The sequence below is a fragment of the Phallusia mammillata genome, chromosome 8 (genome assembly GCF_965637545.1).
Source record: "Phallusia mammillata chromosome 8, kaPhaMamm4.hap1.1, whole genome shotgun sequence".
NCBI lineage: Eukaryota > Metazoa > Chordata > Ascidiacea > Phlebobranchia > Ascidiidae > Phallusia > Phallusia mammillata.
In genome coordinates, this window is record NC_137259.1 from 9,120,647 (window position 1) to 9,142,855 (window position 22,209).

Sequence of the window (22,209 nt, forward strand, 5' to 3'; positions counted from 1 at the left end):
TCGCAACCCAGTGTTCACATGGAGGAGATCACATGACCAAGTGTCGCCTCTCAGTACAGTCATCCTTATCACATACGTGACACAGTTGCGCCAACATCCGCGTGTTGCTTTGCTGCTGATCAAACCTTTCGTGACCAAATACCCTATCATTCGTGCAAAGTCTTGCACGTGTTATTCGATTGAGACGTCTGTATATCCCAATGTGTTAAAATCAGAACTCGGACGTGTTGCTGGTAGCTGGTGTTTGTGTCTGCCGCTGCGTTAAGTTGTTGAAGGTGCCTCCGTGGACGCAAAAGTAAACATTCGTTGGAGTTTAATGATCGGTTAGTTTTGCATGCACGTTTTAGAAAGACAATGGTTGTGGTCTTAACCTTGTGAAATATGACGTAAATCAATAACACCAGTAAATTCCGACATTTTATTCTCAGTGTTTTTTAATGTGAGATTGTGTCCGTGGTACGATGGGTGAGGTCGTGTATGATTTTGCAAAACAGCTTGCTTACTTAAAAACAATTTTAAAACATCTTGCCATATCCACGAAATGTGTTGAGGATGACACAAGTTTTGGACGAATCATCCAGTCTATTAAAGTTGTTCTGCATCACAATCGGCTGGAAGGTCAGTAGTTTCCGGTAAGAGTTTTTTTTTGCTACTATAATTTTTTGAAGAAAGTTATATTTAGCTGACTGATGACAATAATTTTAATAAATGTATGATTTGATACACTTTAGACAAGTATTACTTGACAAGTTCCCAAAAAGTTGGATTGTTTCTCTGTAGTATTCCATATATATTTTAGAAATCTTGTAAAAGTTAGCAGGTCTCTTTTGCTACTTACATATTCACTTTTATCAAACTTAGTAATATTATGAATTGCTTGACCCATATCAGGTCACTGATTACATTATTGCCTTGCAGTTGCTGGCTATTTTGACAATGAATCAGAATCAGTATTTTCATTATGTTCATTTGTGTTCAATTCTCTGCACTGCTACTCGAGTTCAAAGTCTTTTGCCATGAAACTTTTTGGGTTGTTTTCTTCTTTTGATAGAATCATGAATAATTTGTCAAACAAGCATGTTGTGTTGTGGCACAAAAGTCTTAATGTAAGTATAGAGTGAAAATTGTTTCCATTTTGTGTAGCATTGAAGACCATAATAGGGACAAAGTTGCATTTTGTTGTGCAGTATGGTACCAGTATATTATCCACAGATACAAATCTATTTTCAAGTAAGGCATAGAGTCCACAACTAACTTAACATATTTTTTTACAGATACTCACTTCCATAACAATTAATGATGAAACAACACCCTCTATTCTTTTTTCTTGGTTGCAGTCACTTAACTGCATTGTATGTAGTGAATTGGGAATGAAGGCAATGATTGTTAATGGTATGCTTGTAAAGCCAAAAAGCAGCATTTCTTTAACAAACCATAACCCCTTGAAATTAGTTTAAAACAAGTTTACTCTTGCTTCATAATAAACTATGAAATTGAAATGAGTTGCAATAAAGCAAGAACTGCTGTTATCTAATTGACGCTAAAAAGTCAAATTATTAATTGTTTTAATGTGTATAACCTGAATGCATAGACTGACTTTTTATTTCAGCATTATCAAAAGAATTTTACTGCAGGTAGTGTGTTTGGAAAGATATTTAATATGTCCACTTCACTTTTCCTATTTGTCCAAAAAGAAGCAATTTCTTTGGTCTGCAAAATATGGATGTTTCTTTGTGCCCCTGACACGGGACAAGTTAGTATTAGTAAAAATATTTAAGTTTGTTGACATATGTGAAAATTGTTGTTTTGGTTGAAAAACGGTTTTTAATTGCAAGGTTTTGCAAGAAAACAATTCAGCACCAATCCAACTGTCAGAAGTATTAACGGACTTTAATGAGCATTTGTTATCAACAACTTTGGATGTACTTTTGGGAGTAAGTGTTTCCTGTCAATTTTGTTGTGATGTGTTCAAAAAAAGTTATATAGGGCTTTTTTAAATATCCATACCTCATGACCGGCATTGATTATTTGGCTGCCTTCAGAAATGAGGTGTCAATGTAGTGTATGATATTTGTTTCAGTAGATGAATAAGATTCAATGTTAACTTCTAAAGTTAGTACTAATTGCACCTACACAATTTATTTTGTAAGATTCTGACCAAATGCTGTCAAAGCCATGGAACAAATATGAAATATATTCCTGAAAGTGATTTGATTCACTTGAAAAACCTATTGCAAACAAAATTCCGAGATAATATGATTCAACAAGCAAGAATGCATAAAGCAGTTTTTGTTAATTTTTTGGTTGCTGCCACAGTAACAAGGTATACATTTTTTTTCTCTTTTTGACATAGTTATGGTGAACTAAAACTTTTTTCTTTTCAGTTTTGAATTTCTTGACATGGAATATACAGTAGAGCTTGCTTTTACTGGGTTACTTCAAAATCCACGTAAAAGGTTTGGGTATATTGTGCTGCTCAATGTGGCACAATCCGATGAGTACTGGAAAAAAAACTTCCCGCAATTACTCAACATTCCTGTACATTTAAGTTTGGGAAAAAAGCTTTGTACATCGCATCTAGAAAACTGGTCAGAGGCTGTAACAATTGCTATGAAGCACAAAAGTCATTTGACAGAAGTTTTGTGCAACTGTTGTTATTTCTGGCCAAAGGCAAGTAAACCTATGATAAATGGTTCAAAAATAAGCCTGTTGTAATTGATATTTATTATGTCAGATATTTGCAAATGAGACATTTGAAATTTCAAAAAAAGAAATAATTGAATGCATTGTTATATTGCTGTGCTGTGCTTTTGAAGTAAACATGTCTGCAATTGAAGCTGAGAAAGTGTATTGTCACCTGTTTCAAAACAAACGTGTTGGATTTTCTGCGGTGGGTTGCCTGCAAGGTTGTGTAAAATTAGCCCAGCAAAACGGTATGTCATTAGTATCATAAATTTGTCCAAAATAATTCTGGAAATATTGTTTTTAGGAGACTGTGTTTTGTGTTTGAACCCAAGTTTGTATACTACTTTGATTGCGGTAATGAACAGTCCAGAATCAGATGAAAAGGTTGGAATGTTATAATTTGTGTGTGTTGGTTTGGGTCACCTTGAAGTAAGGGCTCATATTGTTTTATACATATTTTCTTTTGTTTACTTCTGGTTGTTTCAACTCTTTGGCCAAAAAAAATGCTTAAAACTTTTTCGATTGACTCAGTGATTATTCTGCAGCACAAAGTATGTGGTTAAACCAGTGTTTCATACCGGAACGGAACGTAATACCGAAATAAATAATTTTTGGCTCAAATACCGGAACGAAATACCGAAATAAAAAATATTCAAAATACCGGAATGGAACAAAATACCGGTATTTTTTATTCCGGTATTTCGTTCTGGACATTTGACATGAAACAATTGCTAACAATTTCGCGCCGTTAAGCTATGATGAAAAATTAGCCCCTGCAATTTACATCCGTTTGACCATCATTGACAAATGTTATGTGACGTAACAACTACCGACAATAATTCTTGTGTGTTGCAACTTTTTTTCTTTTTTCACTTAATAGTTGTAAAGACAACAAAGAAATGTTCTTTTGTTAAGACCGAAATACCGAAAAATACCGTTATAAATTTATTTCAGTCAGACCGGAACGAAATGAAAATATTGGTCCAGAACGTAATAACGAAATAAATAATTTGCACAGAACGAATAACGTTATTTGGTTTCGTTCCGTTCCGGTATGAAACACTGGTTTAAACAACCACTGCAATGCCTAGTCTTATGAGGGGTGATTCACTGGTTTACAATTGGGGCAGATCGCAGCAGGTAGTAAAAATATCTCGGGTTCCTGAGTTGGTGGACCAATAATTATTGGTCAGGCTTCATGCATTAATATTTTAATTAGGAATAAACCATCAAATGGCACATGTACAATTAAGACAAAACTTGTTGTTAAACATAAAGGGTTACCAAAGACCTCAAATGGTCATTTTGATACTTTCAACTAACTTGTCCTTTAAAAGTTAAACATAATTGCATTAAATAGGACAAGGAATAAACAATTTACCAATTTATAGGAAATCTTTCTAGTTTAAACTGTTATTTTGAATTTTAAACATTTTGTTTTGTTTTTACAAAGGTTATCTCTAAAGCTGGTCATACAGTATCAACATCCATTACATCTATTGTTTCATGTCCTATGCATGGAAAAAACGTGAAGCATTATATACACAGCTTGTTGGACTGTGCTATGACTAAATGTAACAACAGTCACTGGGAGATACGTGATTCTGCATTTGAAGTGTTGGTTAAATGTGTTCATTCAACAAAAGGTAGATGTAGCTGCTTTCTTTCTTTGATGGTGATAGTGATACATATTGTTTTTCAGAAATCTGCTGTTTTTTTAAACTTGAGTTTCACATTAAATGGTAACAGTACCAACCTAATAATAACACATTTAAAAAAGAAATTATCAAAACATCATAATGCAAGTTGGCATTGAGTGCCTTTAGGTGACAACTGCACAGTTGACTGTTACTTATTTTCCCGTCTTTAATGACCTCGGTTTAGTGAGTGTCTACAATATAAATAGTGGAAAACAATGAAGTGTAACAAGTAGCCAACAGTAAGCAATTGTCACCACAGAACTGCAAGGTGGTTTGATGTAGAAGTTTGCTTGAAACTAAAAAAAATCGGATTGAAAGATGTAGTAAGAAATTTTTTTCTTCGGATTAGGCGTTTCGTTTTACAATCGTTTGAACTTATGTTTTTGTCTTAATCAGAGTCCGGTTTAACTGAGGTTTACTGCACATACTTTGCTGCCAAATGGCTTCTTAATTTCTCAGTTTCTGTAATACTATCTGGGTTATCTAGGAAAAGTTTCATCTGTTTCAAAAATGGCATTGGACAGCAATATCGAGGTCAAAGCTAGAAATCAAATTCTTGGAGAATTTGGAGCCTTAAGTTTGGGTTGATGCTTTCTACTAATTTGTCCAGACATCAGTTTTATACCATAGCCAATTTCGTGTAAATAATTCAAATTTACTGCAAAATTGTGATGAAATATGTCTTTACTCTAACTTCTTGTAAAAATGTCCCAATTATGTTACTGAGATATAATCCAATAAGTGTCAATGTTTACTCAAATTAGGTTGTTTACAAAATGCCCTTTTGATAAATGTGAAACCTATGCTCTAGATAGCAAGGAGGTATTTGCGGACTTGGACAAAACTTGCACCAAACTAGAATTGTTTAACACAGTTTTATCAGGTTTGGTGGATAAAGTAAGCTTTGTTCGTTCATCAGCATTAAAGTTAGCCACGGAAATGCTACAGCTTACAAATTTTCCAGCAAAGGTATGTTTGTTTCTATATATTGGACATGTGTGATTTTTTAAAAGGGTTGTAATTTGGAACTTTTGCACAGAATGAAATTTTCACCAAAACTTGTCATATTCTACAATCAGACACAGAGGCATTTGCACGAAGAACAGCTATGCAAGTTCTAGCATCTATGATTTGCCAAACTGATAAACTGTGTCAAGAATTTCTCACCTACCTCTGCGCAAATTCCAATGAAACTAAACCAACAGGTTACTTGGTTTATCATTTCAATACATCGTATGTCACGACTGTTGTATCAATGTGTATGTTAAACGTTGTTTTTGTTCAGACGATGATATCGACGTTTCACTTGCTAATTTGGCTTGGAGGACATTTAAAAACTATGTTTTAGTTGATCTAGATTGGGAAGTACGACTAAATGCGGTGCGGTTCATGGAAAAAATATATAAAACTATACAACCAGACTATTTTGGGAATTTGGAGGTATCTATGTGTAGCTTGCTACAACCTCTGGCGACGTGCGAGGACTGTGCATTGGAAGAAAGCGCAAAGAAATTGCAACATATCCTAACCAATAAATCAGAAACTGGTTTTAATGATGCGTTTGCCATTCAGGAGAATGTCAGATTTGCCGCAAATGAGCTGCAGGACTTGCTGGTTGAAGTTGTGTTTTTGGTCACAGACGGTGATCACACTTCCGGTGCTTCCCTTGATGGAAACGTTTTACCCACTAATTTGTTGGACTGTTACTAAACTGGCCAGAAAAAAATACAGTGCTGTTAGTATATGGTCGTTTTTGTTTTTTTGCGCTTAAAGTTACCAAACTATGGAATGAAAACGGTTACCGGAAAAATGTGATCGCAACATTTTGCCGCCTTGTACACACAAAGTTGTAATCCTGTCTCAGCCACATGGGTTTCTCTGGGCACGAAATTTAAGGGTCATTGCTCCAACCAGTAAAATGCGACAACTAAGTTGAAGTAACCAAGTCAAGGTGACTTTCCAACAGTTTTGAATAGCGTGTAAAAAACAAATCTTTGTACTTTGCCAAGGGCGGATCCAAAAATTTTACCTAGCTCGAACAGATTTTTGTCCATAACCTTGTACAGACCAAAAATAACCAATACAAGTTTTAGCCTATACGAAATCTAATTGAAGTTCATTTTTAAAATGCCGATGGGTGCATTTTCCAGGTACGTTTTTGGCGCAGTATCGCACCAGCAACTCTGTATTTGGGAAGTTCTCTAAAGGCGCTTCTTCAATAAATGCGTGATCCCTGTGCTTTCGAAGAGCAATGTTCTGCCATCCCCCCAAAAAGTGGTTTCGACAATATAGGTTTTAACTGCTTTCTATTTTCCTCAAGTTGCAAAAGTCGATGCGGCTAAATCTTATTGGAAATTGTAACTGATTTTCGACGTCTATCTTTGGTAGTTTGCGGCACGTCCATAAAAAGTTCAAAATGGGTAAATTTTTGGTCACTCAAATAAACGTCTATCTTTGGTAGTTTGCAGCACATCCAAATTTGATAAATTTTTGGTCAGTCAAATGAAAACCAGCAATCGACGTCCAGAGTGTGTTTTGTGTGATGTCGTTATGTAGGCTACGTTACGTATCCTCACTATGACGTAAACAAATCATACGTGAAGGTCATTGGTGTATGTGCAGGTGTGACGTAGTTATGACGTGTGATATGCCAGATCTTTTTACTATTTTAAAATCAGATTAAACTTTCATACTTCACTACATCACTAGTGCACTATACGGTTACTTCCGCCATTTTTGTGCAGTGCTCTTTTGCGCCACTTATCGGAATTTAGCAAACTGATACCTGTTTCGTGGTAAAGCTACCAACGTAAGAACTCACAGTAGCCAGGTTTGAGAATTTCCCATAGGTGACGCATCGGAGCATAGGCGTTTACGGTGACAATAATTGCTAAGTCAGCAAATTTCTGCTACGATATGAAATGCACGGAACAAGCAATCCCTTTATGTTGGGTACTATCATAGATAACTTAATTCACTAGATGCGCAACTCGGCTAAATCGTTCAGACGGGTCACGCTTGCATGAACCAGTACACATTAGCTTCTTTACAATGGCGGGCAATGGTTGAAGAGTGAAGATATTGGCAAAAAATCGTAATTTATTGCATTAAACGTCAAATAACTTTGAAATTGAAGTGATAATAAAGTTGCAGGTTACGTAAGTGTCATGTATCTTGTGTATTTTATTCGTTTTTAAAAGTTTATTGTGTGTTTTAAAACACACAATAAACTCTAACCGTTTTTGTTTGATTGATTTTGTACGTTAAATATACCATGGACAAGACTAAATTGTCGTATTTGTGATTTAGTTGTATTTCTGTGTAATAGCTAGGTTAGCCACACCGTGCCAATGGCAAAAAATCTTTGTTTAAAATTTGCAATCCTAAATTTCAAAGCAACTCTGATATGAAGAAACATTACGGCAATTTACAAAAATGTGCGCTCTCATTGCGTGACCCAACTAAGGGAGACATAATACATGCATCATAAAGAAACGTAATATTAATTTCCTTTTAACCCACTTCTGTTGTCAAAATTAAACAGTAATTCTTTTAGAGCAGGGGTTCCCAACCTTTTTACGATCCCGTACCACTTGGACGCTCTGCCACGCGTACCACCATAGTGCTATATGGTACTACTTCTTGCAGAACAACTAATTTGTTCGAATCATATTTCATTCAACGCTAGCTTAAGCTACAAAACAGTAGATGATATCTATCAAGAGCAATCATTTGACATAATTAACGTCCACTGTGCCACAGCGTTGTTCGACTTTTCATGGCAACTATGCTTTTTGTTGAGAATTGACTGACCTGTATTTTGAAGATCGTAATGATACGAAACAACAGGAATAGTTACGTAACAATGACAATAGGCCTGGGGAATGTTTTTTTGTGAACAAAACCAGACAAACAAAATATAAAGTTGCAAATCGAGGTTTTTGTGAACAAAACAGAAGCTACTCGCGTACCACCTGAAAACCCACTAGTGGTACGCGTACCACAGGTTGGGAACCCCTGTTTTAGAGCATTCTACGGTGGCCCACAAGTGCAATTCAACATTTTTTTGGCGTACATTTATTTTTCAGTGCAAACATTTATTTTTCGGTGCAAACATTTATTTTTCAGTGCAAACATTTATTTTTCAGTGCAAACATTTTTATTTCAGTGCAAACATTTATTTTTCGGTGCAAACATTTATTTTTCAGTGCAAACATTTATTTTTCAGTGCAAACAATTTTTTTCAGTGCAAACATTTAGTTTTCGATGCAAACATTTATTTTTCGATGCAAACATTTATTTTTCAGTGCAAACATTTTTATTTCAGTGCAAACATTTTTTTTTTGTTGCAACCTTTTTTTGAGCAAACATTTATGGCTTCATCACCTAGGACTTATACGGCGTATCAAAAATTGCAAAATGACATGGTAGGCATTGTGCAGCCTACAGTCGGAGCTTAGGATGTAATCAGACCTTGTCCGGGCCAAGTGTGCTAAGCGATGGCTTAGTGCGGTGGTTCTCCACCTTTCATAGATCGTGCCCCCCTTCAAGTAACCTTAAGGACCTGTGCCTCCAATAAGTAACCCCTTAGGACCCAGTGACCCCTGCACAAAAAAAAAACGCAGATAAAAAACTTACTTAAATTAAAGTCCAGGATTTATAGGGGTAGTAATAAATTTCTATAAAACAGACAAACGGCATAAATATTAAGACATGGGCCATGCGTACCTTAACAAGTACAGTGCTCACGTTTTACAAATTGCTATGGCCATGAAATTAGGTAAAAAGCCGAATCCTAAAAATAGGTAACGGCAAATCAACTTTTTAGTTCCAGAATCGTTAAAGTTTATTGTTGAAGAAAAATCACATCAAATCAAGTAGGTATGGTACTTGGTGGCCCCAATGTGACACGAAGACCGAGTGACAATTTGTCGATTAATTTAAAAATACGAATGAACATCCATATGTAATAAATCCAAAGTCAAGACATTTGTAACATATCCTTAATTTTGTGCATTACAAAAGAAAGGGGTTACGCCACGAAGGAAAAATTACTTAATGTCTCTTGGCGAATGTTTCTAGTGAACCGACACGCGTGGCCCAGAGGGCCCAGGTTGAGAATCACTAACGTAGTTCATTGAACAGGGGCTAAGTCTAAGCTGGTTAAGTCTGGACTTAGCGAGCTAAACAAGGTCAACTAATGGCTTAACAAATTTAACACGGGCTAAGTATGGACAGATTGGGGGCGGGCTAAGCTGGCTGTGAGGGCGAAGCGGGAGTACAGTTTCAGGCGTAACCGGGAGGAAGAAGGCTCAATAAAGCCATATGCAGCAATGGTTTCTAAAGGACTACTTTCTAATAGGTCACAAATAAAATCGATTTTAATTTATCTGAATTTTCGGGACTTGAATTAAATATATGTGTCGGTTTACCTACTTCACTTTGACAATATGAAGCAAAATAGCAAAATACTTCACTTTGGCATTATAAAGCAAAATAGTTCGATGTGGCGGACAATTTGATTTCTTTTAAGAAGTTAACACAAGGGTAGAAGTATTGGACCTTTATTTTAAACTAAACAATAATAGGAAGTGTGATGTATATTGCTTGACAATGAAGCCTATTAGCAAGCTTCAACGTAAAACAACACAACATTTTACATGTCCTACAGTGCAGCTAAGACAAACAACTCCAGCGTTTTGGTCTTTGGCATGGTGTGCAGAGAGTAGGCTACAGACGGAATGTAAATGTGGATAAGTGCAAAAAAACAATCCATCTTAACTTTAAATCCACAACATACTTGTTATTATAATTTTTATTAACTATAGAAAGTACTGAATTGTTTAGTGGCCAGGGATTACAACCAATTGCCTGTGTAATGTACAGGTTTATCACGTTTCCACAATTTTGAAAAATTTTGACACACCCTGTAATGGAACCTAAAAATTTTTTGCCACTGAAAAATAAATGTTTGCACTGAAAAAAAAATGTTTGCACCAAAAAAAATGTTTGCACCGAAAAAAAAATGTTTGCACCGAAAAAAAAAATGTTTGCACTGAAAAATAAATGTTTGTATTGCAAATAAAATGTTTGCATCGAAAAATAAATGTTTGCACTGAAAATAAAATGTTTGCACTGAAAAAAAAATGTTTGCATCAAAAAAAAAATGTTTGCACTGAAAAAAATTAATGTCAGCCAAAAAGTTGTTGAATTGCACTTGTGGGCCACCGTAGCATTCATACAAAAGCGATCTGCTGATTATTGGTTGCAGAAAAAAGTTAAAAATTGATGCTTTGCCATCCAAAAAAAATCCCAAAACAGCAGTGCAGGACAAAATTGGTAACATTGCCGATGAACATATAAATGTTTGTTATAGCTAAATTCATTTGTTGTGGCCTAGACAAACAGAAAAGCACCATTTGACAGAAAGATTCTTTCAGAAGTTAAACACCACAGCATTGAAAGTGTTGAGAAAGCTTTTAGATGATTAGGTCCTCAGCTGAAAGTTAGTACACACTTCTTAAGTTAACAATTTATTTTTAACAACAAGTTGAACAACATTTAGAAAAGTGGTCATTTTGTAGAAAAGGCAAATACCTTTTGGTAGAACAAAATAAAAATAAAATTGTTAAAGCATAGGCCTACATAAGGTACAGTTATGTTTATTACGAATTAATTTGGGTTTCTGTATGTTATAATTTTTGGGGTAGACTTTGTATCCAAAGCAATGTTGAGGTTGAATGGGCTTCATTTTATGGATGGCGAGTTAAACCACTATCCTTGGGTATTACTCCATTGAAGAAATCAACTTTAAATGCATTTTTAAGTATAACACCTGCTTTCAAAACAAGATGGGCCAGTAATGTGTAAAATGTGTCCAAAGTATGGCAAAAAATGGAACGCAACAGAGTGCAGCAAATGAAACAACCCAGTGCAACTAGTGAAGAAGAATTGGTAACAGTGGATGACCGAATTCATTAGGATATCTTGGTATGCAAATTCAAATGTTTCTCATTTAATTCTGGAACAGTGATGTGTCATTTCCCATCTGCAGGATTTGGTTAAGAGTCAAAAACACTCACTAATGAGTGGCAAGCTTCATTTTTTTAAATGCAATGTAAAAATGCTTTAAAGGCCATTAATGGGAGACGGTACCACCCTGATGTAGTTCGTTGGGCAGTTGAGTTGTTTGCTAGAGCTTCAGCAGCATATAATCATCCCAGAACCAGTGGTGTTCTTATATTGCCATCGTCACGTACTTTACAGTAGTACAGGTATAAGTTGCGATTTTACACATAATTTTTTGAACTGACATGTCATCACACAATCCTAATAAACAATGTATGGTAGATTGTTAAAACAGTTGGCTCTGGTGCATGTGGTATCAACCAATTGGCAGTCAATGCCCTGTGGATGAAAAGTTAGTTAATAGCAGCAATTTACGCACTTTTTCATGTTTTTTTAATTTATTATTTTGATGTCATAGAAAATTTGGTATTCTAGGAAGGCCACTTAGTTGGATTTATTGACTACGGGGCCAGAAATGCAGACACCATAGTGGCAACCCATATATGTAGCAAGGTGGCATACATAATGCAAATTGTCCAACTCAGCGACTTCGAAGTCAAAACTTGCTACATACATGAAGTTAATTGCCATTTTTCATGATATTTTTAAGAAAATTACAAAAACTAAAACATTTTTATCAAACTAAACGTTGCAGCTCAAAAAACTATCGACAAGACGACAAAGTATGTGTATGTTTTACCAATTCACATGAAATGTGTACTTGTTCATTCAAGCGTGCAACGTCTGAAGCAAGGCAAAACTAATATATTCGCGTTCGTGGTAATTAAATTAGATTTGTTAAAATAAAAATGTTTAAAAAATACTTCAACAAAACATAACTAAACATTAAAAGTTACATCTTGTTCTATGTAGTAATTCACCCGAGAGAATTTTTTTCATACTTGGTCAGACGAGTTGCGCATCTAGTGAATTAAGTTATCTATGGTACTATGCCGTCGAATATCCCGCGGTTGCCCGATTTTTATAACCTTGCAGAAGACAAAGACATTCCATTGTGACACAAATAATGATACTGTTTCGATCACTAAGATGGTGGCGCCGCCACCTGGGGTTTTTAAAGCACGGTGGCGGCCACCGTGGATATTTTGGTTAGTTTGTAGCGGTTACATACGAAATATCGTCTAATCTGAAGAAAATTAGGAACAATTTTGCTTTAAAACAAACGTGCTGGCACAGACACAAAACGTGGCTTAAAACTGCAACCTGTTAGTGCTTTGTTTGTGACGACAAAACACAATTGTCTGCCAGTGAATGTTGGGCAATTGTTGTGTACAATGCAAATGTGTTGATAAAAAGGTTAAACTTAACGAAACATTTTTTTGAACGTTGCTAAACCAATGATAAACGTTACAGCAACGTGTTGCATTTGCGAATTAAAAGTTATTTCTATGAAACGTTTATTTGGCTTTGAATTTGAGTTCTTGTGGTTGCACGCTTTAGTGACGTCACATAAAGTGACGTCATATTTTATGTCCGCCACCTTGCATTTTTGTAAAACTCGGCGCCTATGGTCCTGGCGATCTATTCCTCTTTAACAGAACTTTCTCAGCATGTAAAACAGTGGTTCTTAACCTGGGTTCGACGAAGGTCCTCTGAATTCAATATATATGTATATGTATCTTATCTTTGGCGATGAGTCACAAAAAATACCCTTCAGTTTTTTAAACGCATTTACTGAATAAGCGGTAACCATGTTGTCTTCTGTGACGCAACAATGTACAATATGCGCTTGCACCAACAAAGTTACGAGATCACGTCATTAAAGTTCATAGGTCAGGGAAACATGTAAATGCCAAACTTGATGAATTTGAGCACCAGATTTGATTCAAATGCATCTATTACTTCTTATGGGTTACGGCGTCATACAGTTGCTTTTCCAATTGCGAAAGACTTGTAAATCCAAATGCGCTCCAAATGGCCAACTCCATTTAGGGAAAAGGTTCCAACGACAAAATTTCTTTGGAACCATTATCCAATAACGCTGCTAGCAGCCGAATTTAAGACATTTATGACTACATTCTCAACCAAGTTTTGGAGGATTTGATGGAAAGTCCAACAAAGTTTAGCTTACAACTTAACAAAACAACCGATGTTGCTAATTTATGCTCACTGCTCACCATGGGCGTCCGCAGGAAAAAAATACAGGGGAGGGCAATAGTATCGTCACATCGCCGTTCGAGAAACGGTATTTCAGGACAAAAATCATCTGACTGTCCTACTCATTCTTGCCAGTCCCAGTGTAGCAAAATAATACATTTAGCGCGATATTATCTATCACTGTAGTATGTAGTAGGTTGGCAAATAATTTTTAACGCAAGTGGGATTTACATAAACAAACCTTATCAGATGTAACAACAGATACAGTGAAGATATTACATAATGGCTTTTTGACACATCCACCAATGACGTTATAATATGCTTGTTACCGAGCTATTGTTAAGTAATAATGTTCGATTCATTTAATCCAGGGGTGTGCAACCTTTTTCGTCAGGGTAGAGCTGCTAACACTGAGCATAGGCTTTGGCCCGGTCTGAGAACTTCTGGTAGGTGGCGCAACGGAGCATAGGCGTTTATGGTGCTGTTACAGCAATTTGGGTTTATAGTAAGAATAATTGTTGAATCAGCACCATAAACGCCTATGCTCTGTTGCGCCACCTACCAGAAGTTCTCAGACCGGGCCAAAGCCTATGCTCAGTGTTGGTAGCTCTACCTTTCGTCAGTGGGCCATATAACCAATTTCGGACATCAAGCGGGGGCCACATAATTTTTTTCACGTACCGTATTTACACGTTTTTTTACCCTACTGTTGGTGCGGCTCGCATTCTAATATCATGTCGATAATATTTACACAGCCCTGCGTTTTATTTTGCGTTTAAAATCAACTTTAAAATGTTAGGTGCAAGAAAGTTTCGTCGCAACACTGCCTTTCACAACAAATTAATACATTCCTCCCTTCGCCCATTTTCAAACTATTCATTCCTCCCCATAACAAGAAAAACAAATATAACATTAAAAATTAAAGCATTTTGAAATAGACCTTATAATTAGGGATGTTTTTCAGAATCAGAATCCTTTACCAAATGTGAACCGGGTCCAAATTATAATAATACATAATAATGTAAAAACAAAAATATTCTGTAACATTTTCAATGTAATTTTTTTGCAGTTTTTATGAAATTCCTCCCTTGAACTTATAAAATTCCTCCCTAGGGAGGAATTCCTCCCCGGTTGGGAACCACTGACTTAGTGTGAATGGAAGACCATAGGTCTGGGTGAATTAAGTTCCATACGCTGGTTTAGCTTATTCTTGTTAAGTATAGCAACTTGTTGTAAAATCTCATCCTATTCTGTTACAGTTACAGCTTGTATTAGATTCGTTTAACGGGGTGGAGACCACGAAGTCTTCTATTTATGTTCTTGGAAAAGTTTCTGTATAACACTGTGTGAATGTTTGTTGTGTTTTGTTTTAAGTTGCGAAAAAAAGTGTATTGGTCACATTTTTTGGCCAAGCTTAAGTTCGACGACTTTAAAAACACAAATCAGACCGTGCGAGCGACTTTGTGACGTGTGGTATTTCTTTCCATACTTTTGGACCTCGATGGCAAATTGACCTTAGGCCAATGGCGGTGTTTGCGCGGGGATAAAAGTAATTCTGACTGTCGGCCCTTCTGGTGTTGTGATCATGGACTGACGAAATAGGTGTAAACAGGGTGTTGTATGTGGAAGGTAGTGCACCAGAATGAAACGCGTGAACCAGTTTGGCTAACTCTAGTTTATAAATGTCTCTAATTTTCAGAAGGCGCATATGGTGGTGTATGGGGGTTGCGCGACATCGGTAGGTACTGCGAGTAATAGCTCGCAAGATTTTGTTGTGTTTAATGTTGAGGTTATGCAGTGACGCGGTGCACAGCCACTTCCCCAAGCGGCGACGGCATATTGCAGATGGGAGTATGCAAATGAATAATAAATAATTCGGAGAGACTTTTCTCCCAGGTAATGAGACTTTTCTCCCAGGTAATCGCGCAGCTTATACACTATACCGCATGCTTGAGCCAATTTTCTTTCGACATACGTTATATGGTGTTTCCAATTTAACCGATCGTCGATGTATACTCCAAGGTATTTGGTTTGCGTCGATCGCTGTCCAAATACAGACATAAAAAAATCCTGATAGGGATTCGTCCTGGGAGTGTCCTGGGTTCGAACCCCGTGAAAAAAAAATCAGTGAACAACACGAAGCACTCTACTCCTTTGAAAAAAGGGATTCCGCCCAATGCGTTTTCTGTCAAAATGCCCCGAAACTGTATCACATTTATTTTATTATTGAAAACATTAAAATCTACTGGAAAGAAATAACGTCTTGTATTTCGGCAAAACTTTTAATTTCCTTTTATATTAATCCTGTAACCCTTTTTTGGAACTCACCTTGATGATGATTTGTTGAACTGTTTACTGTTATGCGCGCGTTTGTCATATATTGTTGTAAGTATGCAGTCAAATTGCCCAGGCTTTCCTTGTTTATTTCGTTGCTTAAGACTATTAAAAACTCAGAATATGTAAGTGCATTGCACACTAATAAACCCTAGTAGACCTTTAAAGTGAAGTGGGCTGGCCTTATGTCAGTGGTGGGATTCAAATGTTCAAAATTATTATTATGTAACCTCATCCCAGCCGTAATAGTCCTAACAGTCAGCATTTTAACACATTTTTTTCACGGGGTTCGAACCCAGGACACTCCCGGGGATGAATCCCGATCAAGGTTTTTTTTATGTCATGGGTCAGGCGCGCCAGACCATTCGGCCAAGTTCCTGCCCATTTTAACACAAATTGCATTTTAAATATTCGCGAATGCTCTTTGCGCCACCAAGCTGTATTTAGCTAACGTGTATGTTTAACAAATTTGTCGTAAACAAAATACTAGTTTTTTTGGAGAACTTGTAATTCTACTTTTGCCAACCAGAATGATAGATCGTAAGGGTCACAGAATTGATAAGGAGTTTTTGCAGTTGATGTATGAATGAACGCTACATATTTAATTTTTATAGTTTTCTACAACATAGCAAATGTCAGCAAATGTCTTGAGCTCCAAAGTCACAGACAAATCGTATGTTACAAGGTAGAGCTACTAACACTATACCTTACGACAGACACAGAGGCGAAAAGAGCTGATATATTTACTTAGCTGCCAAAGAAGGGTATACCCCTATAGGGTTCGGAACTAAGTTATTGAAAATTTCACATTAGAAACTACGTTGGAACACTATCTGTTCATACGTTTAATGGTGAAAATAACGGCCCAAATAGACGTAAAAAGCGACATGCTTTATTGTTCAAACGTTTCGTCAAATGCTCATGCCACCATCAGTGATACCTACGTTTTATTGAATTTTGAATCATTACACCTTACCCCTACCCTAGCCCTAACCGTCAGCATTTTTGTAGATATACCGTTCCAAATAAGTATTTTTGCTCTTTGCGCCACTTATCGAAATTTCGCTAAATGTGGGCCTGTCGTGAGGTATGGTGTTTGTAGACTTTTCATGTTTACAAAAATATTTTCCCGGGGTGAATGTCGTTTTCGCCTGACCCACATACAAACATAAAAAACCTGATTAGGATTTGTTCCCGGGAACGGCATGGGTCGAATCCCGTGAAAAAAGTCTCCAAAATTGTTGACGGTTATAGGGCTATAAGAGTTGAGATTAGCTATTATTATTATTATTATTATTATTGTTAAAAAATTAATAAAACTAACTTTAAAACTTAATTCTCACTCTAAAATGGTCAGAATCAGAATTATAATGGTAATGGCACTGGAGTACAACAGGTCGTTACATCTGTGCTTTGTCGATTACGTAAAGGCCTTCGACTGTCTTAACCACCATCGGTTGTGGGAAGTCTTATCACAGTGGGGTTTTCCACGCCACTTCATTTGGCTAATAAAATCCCTGTATGAGGGTCAAACAGCGACAGTTCAAACTGCAGGAGGATTTTCCCGAGATTTTCCCATACAAAAAGGTGTTCGACAGGGTTGTGTGCTTTCCCCACTTCAATTTGTACAGCGAAAATATTTCCCCACTTTCAATTTGTACAGCGAAATAGTCATAGGTCAGTCCAAGGGTGGATATGGTGGCATTGACTATGGTGGAGAAAGGCTGCACAATCTAAGATATGCAGATGATGCAGTCCTGCTTGCTGGATCAAAGCAATCACTTCAGCGATCTTTTCAGCTATTGGAAATACAAAGTGAAAAAATGGTCTGCTTATAAACACAAAGAAAACAAAAGTTATGGTGGTAGCAAAACATCCCACAACAAGTGCTATTGTAACATCCTCTGGAAGTGTTTTAGAACAAGTCAGCAGTTTCACCTACTTGAGAGCAAGCATAAATAAGTGATTCAGGAAGTGACTCCCCTGAAATCAGCCGGAGGCTGGCTATGGCATGAACAGCCACACAGAATCTCCGCTGTATCTGGAAAGATATGACTATCAGCAATAGCCTAAATGTTTATCTTATTAAATCTTTGGTTTGGCCTGTTGCTACCTATGCTTGCGAATCGTGGCACTTACGAGCGACCGATCGCGCTAAGCTACAAAGTTTTGAAATGTACTGCTATCGTCGGTTGCTAAGAATTTCATGGAAAGAACATAGGATCAACAACTCCATATTAAAAGAACTGAAAGTACAACATCAATTCATTAGATTCATGCAAAAACAATGTCTAAAATATTATGGACACATAAATCGACACCCTGAAACTTTGGAATACTTGTGCTTACATAGATGACCCCACGGCAAGAGATCAAGGGGAAGACTGCCATATATAGAGGGAATTAAACATGCAGTGAATGCCACATCACTTGCGGACCTCACTCGATGCTGTTCAAACCGACAGATGTGGAAAGAAATAAGTGACAACGTTTAACCGCTAAGCGGATGACACGTTACATATATAAGTTATATAATGGTCAACAACCTACTTCTCAAAACCTACCTCTCTCGCGCTGCTAAATTAATAATTCGCATTGTGTTATTAGCTGTGCCAAGAACCTTACATCCATATACTGGTACTTGTTGGTCAAGCACTTCCTCCGCTCCACTGCCACATGCGACCCGCGATGAAATTACACGCAAAGACAGCTATTGTAAAACGTTAAGCAAAAAAAGAGTGTTCATGAACCTTTCGATACAGAAATTGATTTCGAGAAACTATTCGCTAGGTGGCGTAGTTGCACAGGCTGTATGCGATTTACATTCGTTTCATATTTTCCGCTGTATTCAGTTTCTGTCCAAAAGTTCATATATTTGTCTTCTGCTTCAATAAAATTTTGTATTTCACTGAAAACAACCACCTATATATGAAGTCGAATCAAAGTTCCAAAAACATCAGATCGCTTAAAAGAAATATATCCAAGGCCAACGCAACATGTTTCATTAATTTGAAGCTTTACAAGAAACTTTACAAATCAGACAATGATTTTACGTCTATTTACGGTTAATTTGGGCATCGTATAGACGTCGTTTCCGATTTTAAGGCATGTAAGTGCATAACTTACGGGGTCCTGTAAATCAGGGGTCGGCAACCTTTTTTGCACTGCGGACCGTTTTTGAAACTAAAATTTTATCGCGGACGGGTCTTCAAAAAACTACAAATATTTAGCAATAAAAACGCAAAAATTAGTTTATCATCCCCAGGATATATGGGCAAAATGTTTTTTAGCATTTAACCTAAAAAAATGTACGGCCCGGTAACGAACTCCTCGCGGACCGGTACCGGGCCGCGGACCGGCGGTTGCCGACCACTGCTGTAAATAATCAAAGATAATAATATTGTAATAATATAGGGTAATAATATTCTCTTATTATGACACACACATTCTTTCGTTTTTTTGTTCTACCCCTTCGGTAAAGAAAGAGTGCTTCCAAGTTATTTTTTTTTAATTTACACTCGTATAGCATAGTTATTTATTCAAAGTTCATTCTTTCAAAGTTTAAACCCGGATGATCTAGTGCAGTGGCTCCCAAACTTTTTTCTTTTAAGGCGCATTTTAGAAAAAAAAATTATTTGGCGCACTTCGAACATTTGAATAATTTTTTTAGCTGACAAAGGCACTATCTATGAGGTCATAAAGTCGCTAAACAGGTCACTCTCATAGTTTAATAGCCTAGTTGAACATCTCAGAGACGTGGAGCATGTTGGCCTAGTGATCTAAGCACCTGGTACTACTACTCTACTTGATTGATTTTAATTTCAATATTTTTTGCGGCACACCTAATGACATCTCGCGGCACACAAGTGTGCCGCGGCGCATAGTTTGGGAACCACTGATCTAGTGGTTCACCAAGAGGTTTCAAAAACGTCAAATTTAAATAATCCGTATACCAATTACAGTATACATGACTCCAATGCTTAATGCTTTCTTTGTCATTGCAAAGAGTTTTAAAACATTTTATATCATTTTGTTGGCTTTATCCCTTTGTCACAGTTAAATATCCAAAAATTTGTTTATTTTGTACTGTCAGAAAATACAAACTTTAATGAGCTGAAAATGTAAACTTTTGAGGACATACTGTACCTTGTTTGTTATTTCAAATTGTAGCTCGATCGGTCCAGTGATCACCTGTGCAGTCCCGAATATGTGTATAAACGCCTCTGCTTAACACTTAATTCCCACGATAGGAGTAACGATCTGGAATTGTCTCTACTTCACGCATGACCACGCGCACAGCAGGGCAATGTTTTAATTGTGAATTAAGATGTTATGTTTTTAAAGTTGTATCATTCTGTGAAGAATAATGTTTGTTGCATCTGTAGTTGGTCGTGCGTCAACTGTTACTAAAGTGAGCCCACCAGGGCTACTGCACGGTTATTGCGGGTAGACATCTACATAGTTGTAAAGACAATTAGGACTGATTTGTTGTACCTGTGTCAATTTGTCAAGGCAATTTTCTTTTGTTTTTTGTCCTTCTATGCTACTTAAGTATATACTATTGCTGTAAAAATAACGTGAACAAGAAGTTTTAAATTTTGGTGGTTATATATAGAAAAACCACTGTTCTATATAGGTTCTTTTAAACCCAATAGTTTTCACGCATCTATAGTGTTACAAACTAAACTGCATAATTCAACCGGTTGTAAAACAATACAGTCATCAAAGAGGCAATTGTGCTCAGTTAGCAAGACAAATAAAACAAACAAAACGAATGTGTGCCTCAATTTTAACGCGGTTTTGTGCACCTGAATTACCTCTAATGTGCTTTAACTTGACGAATTCGCGTAACATCTGCATTATATGTTTCCTAAATGTCTGCATTGAGCCAATTTGCAATGGATTATTATTCCAAAATTACAATTGCCTATGGTGACCATCGTGTGATGTTACTCAAGCGCAGGGGTGTCCAACCTTTTTGGCCAAAGGGCCACATGCGGTTTACGAATGATTGCGCGGGCCACTTGAGTGTTACTGCCAATTTGGAATCTCTGTCTTATAATTTCTTATTAAAATCCTCACACAGAAATTATAATCTTAGAAATGTGTATTATCCTCGTTTACAGTTATAAGAACTATAAACTAACAAGTTTGGCACTATTCGGTGAGATGGACGATGGAGAAATGCAGAGCGATTTTTTCCAGATGGCTGTCAGAAATTACTGATCTTACAGGGGATTTGAAGTCACATGTCAAACTTTCTTGGAAAGTTCTGTTGGCGTTACTTGCTTTTTATTTGCTGTTTGGCATAATCTATATCACTGCAGAGTGCGGAAGATGTTTTTCTGATAAATGCGTTTTGCGCGAGTCTCTGATACCATGCAGATGTATTTCAATGAACCAAGAAACATTACTGACTGACTCTTCAAGCACGAGTCAGATTGTGACGTAATAATGTAAAAATTGTGATACGTAACAATGCGCATTGTGACGCAACAAAAGTAGCTTGAACAGTTGTGTATCACTACTCTATTAAAGAAATAAGTCAAACAATAATAAAAATGTCAATTTTTCGCAATGAAAGTTTGCCATAAATTACGTAGGCGATTAAGTTGTCATTTCAAAAAATACTACGCGGGCCACTCAGAACCTTCCTGCGGGCCACGGGTTGGACGCCCCTGCTCAAGCGGGTTAGCACGCGATTAACCTTACGTTGTCATGTAGGCGGATAAAATCGTTTTAAAAATATATAACTTAACTTATTTACTGAAATTTGTTAGGCTACAACAGATACGTAAACACGTAGCAACTTGTTGAGGCATCTGCTTATAAAAACAAACTGGCGAAGCCTATAGTTCTGTAAATGTATTTTTTTACGGTTATATGGTAAAATGGTTGCGCTCTGAAAGTGCATGTTTTGATACACCATAATGGATGAAATAACCGGTGATCTCGCGATCTTGAATTAATCTACAAATGTCCGCTCATTCATTCATTCCTATTATCAAAGAGAAATCGAAGTCTGATCCCTTTGAAGTGAGAGATGTCTGTGGAGCTATTATGATGACGATTATAAACACTGAATTCAAATATGTCTACATCAAAAAGAAAATCCGACTGAGATCCAGGGATAAGCGGTAAGGGAAAAACAGATTTCAAAGAACCGCAAATGTTTAATGAGTATCGACAAAAGATCTAATCCACCAAGCACACAGCGATTCTTTGTCACGAAACAATACTAAAAGGGCGGTACAATAGGCGGAGACGGGAAAAATAGAGGTTGTGTGGCAACAAACACAGCCTA

General features: G+C 36.8%; 1 protein-coding gene across 6 annotated transcripts; it reads left to right on the forward strand.

Annotated features, from left to right (window-relative positions):
• The first annotated feature begins 21 nt into the window (after positions 1-21).
• Positions 22-7,085, forward strand: LOC145203696 (uncharacterized). 6 transcript variants are annotated; one of them, XM_080075967.1, is made up of 14 exons: positions 25-323; positions 429-618; positions 919-1,106; positions 1,275-1,392; positions 1,635-1,753; positions 1,836-1,934; positions 2,151-2,323; positions 2,385-2,670; positions 2,735-2,933; positions 2,990-3,069; positions 4,139-4,331; positions 5,197-5,354; positions 5,425-5,590; positions 5,734-7,085. In XM_080075967.1, exons 2-14 carry the CDS (start codon positions 462-464, stop codon positions 6,093-6,095), a joined length of 2,298 nt encoding a protein of 765 aa, XP_079932093.1. In that variant the 5' UTR covers positions 25-323; positions 429-461; the 3' UTR covers positions 6,096-7,085. The 6 variants fall into 6 exon arrangements, with proteins under 6 accessions (XP_079932098.1, XP_079932093.1, XP_079932092.1 ...); XM_080075966.1 differs by having other exon boundaries at positions 26-323; positions 5,671-7,085; XM_080075972.1 differs by lacking the exon at positions 5,734-7,085 and having other exon boundaries at positions 22-323; positions 5,465-5,570.
• The last annotated feature ends 15,124 nt before the right edge of the window (positions 7,086-22,209 follow it).

Coding starts and splice junctions, on each gene's coding strand:
- LOC145203696 (XM_080075966.1), top strand. CDS start 462: ATGGGTGAGGTCGTGTATGATTTTGCAAAACAGCTTGCTTACTTAAAA. Junction 1,393..1,634: donor GAAGGCAATGATTGTTAATG/GTATGCTTGTAA, acceptor ATTTTACTGCAG/GTAGTGTGTTTGGAAAGATA. Junction 2,671..2,734: donor GTTGTTATTTCTGGCCAAAG/GCAAGTAAACCT, acceptor TTATTATGTCAG/ATATTTGCAAATGAGACATT.